At 34.9% G+C, this 10,032-nt stretch overlaps 1 protein-coding gene across 3 annotated transcripts; it reads right to left on the minus strand.

Annotated features, from left to right (window-relative positions):
* Nucleotides 1-3,722: 3,722 nt before the first annotated feature.
* LOC106756345 (BEL1-like homeodomain protein 1) lies at nt 3,723-8,409 on the minus strand. 3 transcript variants are annotated; one of them, XM_014638733.2, is made up of 6 exons: nt 8,160-8,409; nt 7,702-7,817; nt 6,574-7,584; nt 5,510-5,883; nt 5,274-5,334; nt 3,723-4,862 (listed from the first exon to the last, which is right to left on the minus strand). In XM_014638733.2, exons 3-6 carry the CDS (start codon nt 7,537-7,539, stop codon nt 4,038-4,040), a joined length of 2,226 nt encoding a protein of 741 aa, XP_014494219.1. In that variant the 5' UTR covers nt 7,540-7,584; nt 7,702-7,817; nt 8,160-8,409; the 3' UTR covers nt 3,723-4,037. The 3 variants fall into 3 exon arrangements, with proteins under 3 accessions (XP_014494219.1, XP_014494220.1, XP_014494218.1); XM_014638734.2 differs by lacking the exon at nt 8,160-8,409 and adding an exon at nt 7,917-8,137; XM_014638732.2 differs by lacking the exon at nt 8,160-8,409 and having other exon boundaries at nt 7,702-8,137.
* Nucleotides 8,410-10,032: the final 1,623 nt, after the last annotated feature.

Genomic DNA, 10,032 nt, shown 5'->3' on the forward strand with positions numbered 1-10,032 from the left:
TATATATATATATATATATATAATTTAGTTAATGTACGTAACATACATATATAATTTAGTTAATGTACATAATATATATATGTTATTTAAACTAATTTGTTTATTTTAATTTGTCTCTAGGGTAAAAATAAGTTGATCTAGGTGTGCTTTTGGTTAGAATTTCCACATTCCTAAAGTCAGAATGGTCATTTTTAATGTGTTCTTGCTCAATTCTATGCCTCACACAGGTTCCTTTTAACTTGCCTAAGTTACCTAACCAGCCCAAACACCCCTAATACCACATATGCCCAAAATCACCATGACACTTCCCACTTCCCAACTCAAATCCAATCCAATTTCAGTTACAGATCCTTGCCTAGGGGTTCTACTCTCTCCAACCTTCTTATCCCAATTGGTCAACGGAGTGGGAACAAATGTTCACCGCAGCAGACTCACCTTCGTCACCAATACGAATGACTAGTCACAACGTACTGGACCAGGCCAGGGCTGCTCTATGATCAGAGACATGCCAGCTCTGGTTTTTAGGTTCTCTCTATCCTACCAACACAGAAGCATCCTAACACTCTGAATTTGTCATTAATAAGGTATCCTAATTATTCTACGGTGGTCTAGTTTCCATACACCCTTAACCAGTGTCTCACTTTCACTCACAGACCTAAGTTCTAACAACCCATGTTTCCCATCAATTATCAATGTCATATAATTTCCAGTAAATAAAACCACTTAACCATATCAGATATCAACCTAACACAAATTAGTTCCAATTACACGTAATACCTCATTCAACAGATTCAACTTGACATTCAAAGCACATCAAACATTCACCCAGAACCTTATATTTTCAAAATAGCATAATATAGTCCCTGCATATATTCACAAACACATAACAGGAAATCCAATCACGTAGAGACATCAACCCATCAAGTAATTCATAAAAATTCAGATTCAATAGATATTCTCAACAATTTCAAAAACATTCAAGAGATAACACATTTATATAATTTTGGCTCCCCTTACCTGGAAACAAGCAAGAGCAAGCTCACTCAACGCTTCTAAAGTATTCCTAGCAATTAGGGCACTGAAAGACCTACAAATCACCAATTAGGTAATAGACTTTAGCTTTTTGAGTTGAAATAAGAATGGAAGACAAGATCACATAGAGCTCATGGAATCAGAAAATGGTGTGACTTAGGTCAAAAACAGTGATAAGAAAGGGGAAAGATTTACTTACTCGATGAAACAATGAGATGGTGGGTTCGAACGGAAGCCCTCGACGCCAGGAACAATTTGAAGGCACTAAATGAAATTTTTGTACGGTTCAAATTTCTGAAAAAGAAGAGAGAAGGTGGAGTAGAGTTAGGGTTTGGCACTTAGAGAGAAAAGGGTTTTCTGTGGAATGAAATAAGAAATGAGCAAAGGAGTTTTCCTTTTCCCCACTAAGGTCATGCTCTAAGTGAAATGGGTCAGACTACCCAATTAGGCCCAATGGCTTATTTATTGTTCAAGGTGAAAACTTTGGTTATTGGAAACAACGCATGATTGTATTTCTTGAATCATGTCACAGATATGTGGGACGTGGTGGATGGTGGAAAACAAAAATTAGATTCCCCTTATGAGAAGGGAGAGGAACTGCTAACATCCTTATTTCCTCCTCATATATACTTTGCATCTCATCCATCTGTTCTTTGTTCAATGTACTTTGTTCTCACTCACACACTTTCTGTCCCCACACATCAACACGAGGCTTTTCAATGTACTTTGTCCTCACTCACACACTTTTTGGGAAAACTTCCCAGAAGGTCACCCATCCCTAAATTACTCCAGGCTAAGCACGCTCAATCATGAAGTTCTTATGGGTTAGGCTACCGAAAAGCAAATGCATTTTGTTTATATGAGTAGCCAAATCAATTCCTTTAAGCTATCCTTCAACTCTATAGTCCCATACCTATACAGTCTCTAGATCTCTCTCATTCCGGTGTATGTTCACTTCTTCCATGTGCCCGTTCCACTGGAAGCTTGTCAGGAGCCGCTCTTTGTTTGTGCCTCTTGCATTGGCGATCACTCCCTCCCCTCTTGTCAGTGCCCGAGTGTCACATTCACGACCTCATGTTGTGTTTGGTTGCTCCTCATATTCCTTATGGTCACCATGTAGACTTAAAAGATTTCACTCGACCAAATGGTAGGTGCCAAAATGTTTTAAGTGTATGGGGTTGGGTGTCTAGTTCAACCTATTTTCTTCATTCCTAAACCCTTTTCCTTGTTGTTCATGTTTTCCAACCAATCGAATGTACCTGCTAAACATACTATAATGTTTAAGTCAGTTCGATATTCAATCGGTTTAATAATTAATATTGTAATAAATACATCACAAAAGTCCTAACAATTATAACTTTTATCTATATTTATAGATTTTTCTATAAACTTATGATTAAGATGGGTCTAATTTTGTACAAATTTTATTAAACTTATTACTAAAAGATTTAACTTAATCGGATATTTAATTGAATTATACACCAATAAATTTCACCCCAACTTAAACTATTAGTTTGAGGTAATTCAGCCGATATATACCAAATAATACAATGATCCTTAGTGAAATATTATTGAAGTTCGAGACGAGAGTATGAGAGATCAATTGATCTAAAAATATTAGTTGTAATAATCTTTCTTTGTATAAACAACACGTGAAATATTTCAAGAATTTCCTTATTAATATGTTCTTTTCATAGATAAAAAAAAATTTAGTGCAAACAAAACTTTATTAATATTTATCTATTTCGTTTATCGGACATAAAATTATTTTATTTTATAACAATAATTTTTAATAAAATATAAACAGTAATAAAACAGTTAAATTTATATAATTGAATAGTTTAAATACCATTTTCTTTAATTTAAACTTATCCCAATTATTTATATTATTTTATGTATGTACTTTCTTACTGTCATATCATATGTAATCTTTTTCACTGTTTATATGTAAAAAAAGCCATGGTTTTATCAGTGGTGTTCTCTTATTCTTAAATGAATTATATATTAAATTTAAAATTAAATAATTTACTTTTATTTTTCATGTAATTTTTATCTTTATTTCTTATTAATGCATGGTAAAAACGCTTTCGGAAATTGCATGGACAACAAATTTTGAATACACATTTTCACATTTTCTTGTTATTTTTAAGAGGGTCCTACTTTACATGTATGGATTCCATTTTTTTTAAATGTATTCTTTTCGGGTAAACATTTTTCATAATTTCATTAATTAGTTGAATTTTAAATATTAAACTATTTTCATATTTTCACACATATATTTTTAATTAATAAAATTTACATATATGATTTTAATAATTAAATTATTCAAAAAATAAAAAACAAAAAATATAGTCATATAAAATTAAGAAAATAATAAAAACATTTAAAATAATAAAAAAATAGTTTTATCATTAATAAAAAAATAATAAAAACATTTCTTTGTTATTAGTGAAAATAACAAGAAAGAAGTGGTTTGTATGAAATCTATATAATAAAAAAAATAGAAGATAACTTTTGCAATGAGAACATGTCTTCTTCACCTTCATTTGTTAGTATAAAGTTGTGTTTCTTCATTTTGGAAATCTTGATTTCACATTTTTTTTCTTTTATGTATTTTAATAAAATTATATTATATTATATTATATTATATATATATATATATATATATATATATATATATATATATATATATATATATATATATATAATCTTAGAGCAGTTTCCACTTTTATACATTGGAGCAATTTATTTCCCTCCCATGCTAGGACATGCACGTGACTTAATTAAGCAGTGCTCGGGTTTGAACAAACATTCATATATGCTTCTCCATTTCTTTTGTTGTTTCTTTTTCCTTGCTAACTTTCTTCTGCTAAGTTAGTGTGTCGTGAGAAAACACTCTGAACTGCATTGTGTTGTGTGGAATATTGCAACATCAGAAAAAGAAAATTCTTCATATCCTTTGTGGGGTATCTCATTATCCTAGCTAGCGAGTTAATAATCAATTCTCAGGCCACGAAATCCCGCAACAACTGCGCAGCGAACCTCTTTCTGTTTTGGATGTCGATGTTATCATAACTGGTCGCTGAATGAGAAGAAGGTGGGGTGTTCATGGCACCACAAAACTCATTTTCATTGGTTGTTCTCATTCCCAAATGCATATTCGGAGAGAGGAATCCATGCTGAGTTCCCGAGAGGGTAAGATTCTCACTGTGTGGAAGTCCAAGAGTGAGAGAAACTCCGTTTCCATGAAACCTTGGAGCCAGTTGTTCAGTGACATGATGGAACCTTCCAATATCTTCCATGGGAAATGCTCCAAAACCCCCTCCATGGTTTTCAATGCCAAACTTTGTGTTGGTTCCTTCTCTGGTGTTTGTCTCTCCATGATGAGGCTTCATTTCCATGTCCACTGAAAGGATACTACCAGGAGAGTTTTGCATTTCAGAAGTGCTTCTTGGTTTGTTTGGACTTTGCATGTCCCCGAGATGGAAACCAGATTGGAGAGACCCTCCTCCTCCTCCTCCTCCTCCACCTCCCATTGGAGATGTTGAGAGTGAATTAGAATTGGAGATCTCTGTTGGGGAAGTGGTTTGGTTATTGTTGAAACTTTCTGTCTTTGATTGGAGAACATTAATTTGATTAAGTCTCATGCCACCAGATTCTTGTGTAGCAGCATTAGTTTCTGACCATAACTCCTTGTTGTTTTCTTTTGATCTATTTATGTTATTGTCTTGGGAGCCATTGTTCGGTTCCTGCTTCACCTCCTCCAAGTACATTTCTTCAACCATTGGCTTCCATAGCCGAACTCGAGCATTTATAAACCAGTTAGACACCTGCGTTATTATAAACTTATGTCACGTCATAAACCTTATAGCCATTGTAAACTCATCTCACTCTCCACAATCCTTTCTTAAGGAGATCCATTTGAAAATGGACTTCCAAATTGGAGTGAAAATGAAGCATAATGCGTGTCACCCTCAAGGATCCGTTTGAGAAAGGGAAGAAGAAAACTATTAAATGGATGTACAAACTGTGAATAAAATAGCTAAAAAGGTAAAGAGAAAATAGAAAGTGGTTGAATTAAGAAAAATATAAAAAATATGATACGTAAATAAAATAAAGCAAAAAATAATTAATGGTTTCACGTTTTCCTCCATCAAATATATAATACTGATTTTTTTGTTTATCTCCGTCTAATTCTTCTTTGGTAAATAAAGATTTACTATATATATGTATATATATACCTGGCTCCGAGTAAGTCCTGTTTGTTTTGCAAGCATAACCTTGTCGGAGTCCTTAGGATAGCTGCAAGCCACAATTGCAAAATTGAGTAAGAAAAAAAAGAAGAAATATAAAACTAAAGCGTAAAATACTCTTTAAATTTCATCTGCATAGAAACTATAATATCAACTTTTATTTATTAGTTCATATATAAGTTTTAATAGCCAGAAAGAAAATATTGGATAGGAAATACACTTACGGGTGCAGGAAATGCTCAAAAAGCCAAGCACGAAGAACAGAAACAGCACGTTCAGGCAAGCCTCTTTGGGGCCTCCAAGCATTGTGTTGGATCATTCCTAGTTGCTGCAACGCACGTTGTTGTCTCAGTTGATGATCAACATACCTAAGTCTTGAACCTTCTACCTTAACTCCTAAGCAATCATCTTCACCCAAGGTCTTGCTGGCTGTCTTGATTTGCGAAGAGATAGCATCTTTCAGACACCGAAATTGCTTTGAGATTGTCCTTAACGCAAGGGATGTATAAGACTTTGCCGCTCCAACACCCGCAGCCTGCTCAAATGATGTTACCACAATTTGCATTTGGTGGTGATACTGTCGGTACCTTTGCTCCACCTAAACAATTCGTAACAAAACACTTGTTAATCATACTAATAGCTATAGCTTGTGGATTTTTGGACCCATGCATGTGTGCATTTTTTTACTTTTACTTTTTACCCTTTTGTTGTGTTCCCGCAATTTTTAAGTGAAAAAATTCGTATGATTGACGAAGAAATATTTTTTATTATGTAAACAGTGGAAGTGATCAATAATGGGTTCAGAGTTTCAGATATAAACTGGGAACAGACCCAAATGGGCCCAAACTGAAATTATTCTCTGACATTCATCAGACCGAATGTGACTTTCTTCTTACCAGTTTCCCTTTCCCTAAGATCAAATAATGAGTGACAATCCTGTCAATTTCACAGTCCCTCTTGCACTGTCACATTCTTTATTATTTCCTCAGTCCCACAGTCAAAAGCTGAATCATACAAATTTTATTCAAGTACTGAATCAACCATGCTCTTGGACTGATGAGCAAATGTGACACAACGTAACATACATAACCCACCCCGCACCGCAAGGAAGCGATAACACACTCAAGTACAGTAGTACTTTCCGAAAGATCAAACCAATGCATTTGTAGACTCACAAATCATAAATTCTAGGAAATCAATACCAAATCCCCAAGCATCATTAAATGGAAAGTTAATCATTACTATACGTGCATGCATTTTTATTGATGTAAACAAACATATGATATACCTCATCGAGCATGCTCACAAGCTTGGATTTCTTCATCTGAAGCTCTTGTCTCTGTGCCGTGCCGAGCTCACCTCCTTGTTTCCCTCCATCATTGTTCTCTCCTCCACAGCTCGAACCTTCACCAACCCCAGAAGTTGATTCAATATTCCCCTTCATCTTCTCTTTCTTAGCCCCTTCCATAGATTCCTCCCCTTTCGAGATTCCCCTCCCCACATTCACAACTTCGTCAAGAAGCTCCTGTGTTGATTTCAAATACTTGGAACCCAAAACAACACTATGCATGTTAGAAACCCCGTTCTGCAAACCCCTCATATCATCGCCGCCGAGGCTCGCCGGTGATATAGCATGAACGTCCCCGGATAGAGACCTGTAAGGTGTTTGTTGTGAAGAAAGGCTTAGCGACAAATGATTCGGCCTGTGGAAACCAATCTGGGTCGATGGATTGACAGTGGAAGCAACACACCCTATATTTTCAGATGGGGTGTTTGTTGTTGTCACCATATTCGAAGCAGATTGATCGAATATGGAACCCCATAAGTTATAGTTAGAACGAGAAGTTGATGCTGTTGTTGCCGCAGCAGCACCGCTGTGAAAGCCGGAGAATTCATGTTGTCCAAGGAACGATGGGCGAGCGTGATCTCCGGCGGCGGTATTGGATCCGATGATGTTTGACGAGGGAATGGTAAGCCCAATCAGGTGGTGGTGGTGGTGGTTGTGTTGTTGGTCACGGTGGTTGTTGGGAGATGGCGGTGGAGGCGCGTGGGTGAAGTTACCCAAGTTGAGCGCGTTGGCGGAAGTGGGGCTAGTGTTACTGGCGCTATTGGGATTGACGAGGAGCATGTTTTGCGCTGGGTGTTGCGCCGCGTCAGAGTACGGTACGTAGTTTGGATTCATAAGGTAAAGTGTCTGCAACCCTTCAGCGGAGGAAGGGATTTCTGAAGTGCTACCATGAAAGTACGTCGCCATGTCTGTCACAAAAAATTCTGTTTCTCGTGACCGCACGACAAAAACCTGCCACAATGATGATGCACACATAACAACATATACAGTTACTCTTTCTTTTTCAAAAGTCTATGCAAAAAAACGGGTCAAGGCAACAAAACAAATCAAACAATCACAGTATCAAACCTTCTTTTTCTTTTCAACTAGTTTGTGTTTCTTGATCTGAAGCCTCAATTAGCTTCTTAACTCGAAGCTATACCAGTTTACACATGCGCCTCCAGATTATGTGCTAGTGACAGATCCTTAAAAACACACCAGAAGACAGTTGTTTCAGTTATTGAAGCCAAAAAAAAAAAAGCACCCAGATGAAAAAGAAACGCGAAAACTTGAAATATACGAACACCGGGAAGAAAGAGAGAAGCTTTAGAAGGAGGGGGTTGTTGAAGAGAAGAGAAGAGAAGAGAGATAGAAAAGACTGACAGAAGATCTTATAAGAAAGGGAGAAAAATGAGAATATGATATAAAGTAAAGTAAAAACGAAAGATGGCATGAAAAGTGGTATATATATGTATAATATGTATGTATCTATTATCTCGGGAGCGAAAAGAAGAAATTAAACCGAGCAATTTTGATTGTGGCCGTACCATTCCATGTTAATGATTGATAAAGGAAGAGGTTTGGTTTCTCACACGAGGGAGGGAAAATGAAGAAGCTAGTTAGGGTGGTAGATAAAAGGGTGCTGTCTAGCTAGACAAAGTGTCCATCATCGCGGGGCATGGGGAGCAAAAGCTAGCCACCCTTTTGCTTTCAAAGAGGATTGGATTGGGTTGCAACTTTGGAGAGTTTCTCCTGTTCTTTCTCAGTATTCCATTCTCTGCATTTTCTTCATCTCAATTTTCTCTATATAATTTTTTTCAACATATTATTTATTTCGAAGAAAAGACAGCTGGTGGATGAGTATGAGTGATGTGAGATTAATTTAATCATAAAGTGTGGTCCGTTTTATAGTTTCTAATAATAATATCGACAATTAATTAGTCTGCCTAATTACTTTATTTATCAACAATAATATATATAGACAGCTCGCGCGTAATTTTCTTGTTTTGTTGTACTCTCTCACGCCTTGTGTTAGCTATACCTCACTGCATCTTATATCCTCCACAATTTTTTTTTTCTTTTCTCTCGTTGCTAAACATAATAATTAATTAGCATGCTTTATATACGTACATAGATCCACATAATATTAACCATTATTCTTTGACCTTATAAATAATTTATGAACCAAACTCTTTCGTACTATGAAAGAAGTTTTAATTCACACAACCACACTTTGTTCACGAAATTCTTTAAATAAGAGAATATATATATTTATATTTGTACATATACTATGGAAAGTGGAATATGAGATGGAAGAAAAGGGGTTGATCATGATCGAAATCTGGCCCTTGGCTATTCGAACCTTAGCATAGTTTCTACCCTTTGCTCTACTACTTTTCTTTTTCTAAATTCATAGTTTTAAGTCAATGTTCCTTTTCCCTTTTTCTTTATTGTGTGGTTGGAAACAAGAGTTAGAAGATAAAACGATATAATTAGAAACTAATAGAATGTATTAACCATCTGTGCTCTCACTCTCGATGCTGTAATAATCCAAAACAACACAGGAAAACTAGTTTATGTACCTTGCGCAGTATACAAACTGAAAGGTCGTTATCATATATAATTAAAGTTATGAAAATCGTTTTAATGCATGAGTTATATTAAAATTAAATTTCATATATTAAATATGTGTATTTAAGTGTATAAATTACCTTTTGGATACTTTAAATTGTGATATAATGTACTTATAAGATAATCATAAATTCATTTTTAAAAAACTGGTGATATAAAATTAAAAATAAAAAAGATAAAAGTGAGTAGAATATATAGGTAGATGATTAAGATCGAGTGTATATCTAAAGACAAAAATAGGGTAATTTAAGAGAACTGGGAGAAGAGTTTATATTCCAATTTTTAGTATAAAGTTATATTATTTTGAAATATTGTTATGAAGTGGTATAAATTAGATTCGTAATTAAAATATTTGATGATGTAGAAATATTGTAATTAATATCTCAAGGCATGGTTATACAACCACTAATGATGCTCTTGTTATGCACTATACATGTACAGACACCACTAAGGACTTAGCATGTGCCACAGAAATATGTAAACGAAAAATCGTATTTGTAGAAACATATGAACTACAAAATTGTCCCCACAAAATGTCTGTGTCGAACTTAATGAACCATCACCCACCAATGAATTCTTATCTTTGCTTGGAAAGGTAAATAAAAAGTTGGACTCAATTAATTACAAAGAGTTTAGGGCCACATTTGTTTAATTGCCTTGTCGGTCTCTAAAATATCCAGCAACTACTTAATTAATTACCATAAAACATATCTAAAACTTACTTAAACTATTAATTACTTTTAACTATCACTAATTATACTCGAGTTGCTTTGTTATTGATTTATGATT

The sequence above is a fragment of the Vigna radiata genome, chromosome 2 (assembly GCF_000741045.1).
Source record: "Vigna radiata var. radiata cultivar VC1973A chromosome 2, Vradiata_ver6, whole genome shotgun sequence".
In the NCBI taxonomy this organism is placed as follows: Eukaryota; Viridiplantae; Streptophyta; class Magnoliopsida; order Fabales; family Fabaceae; genus Vigna; species Vigna radiata.

What these genes read in the sequence shown, in the direction of transcription:
- LOC106756345 (XM_014638733.2), bottom strand. Translation starts at nt 7,539, where the DNA reads ATGGCGACGTACTTTCATGGTAGCACTTCAGAAATCCCTTCCTCCGCT. An exon ending in TTGTGAGCATGCTCGATGAG is followed by an intron (nt 5,884 to 6,573) that starts GTATATCATATG and finishes CGAATTGTTTAG; the next exon opens with GTGGAGCAAAGGTACCGACA. An exon ending in TTTGAGCATTTCCTGCACCC is followed by an intron (nt 5,335 to 5,509) that starts GTAAGTGTATTT and finishes TGTGGCTTGCAG; the next exon opens with CTATCCTAAGGACTCCGACA.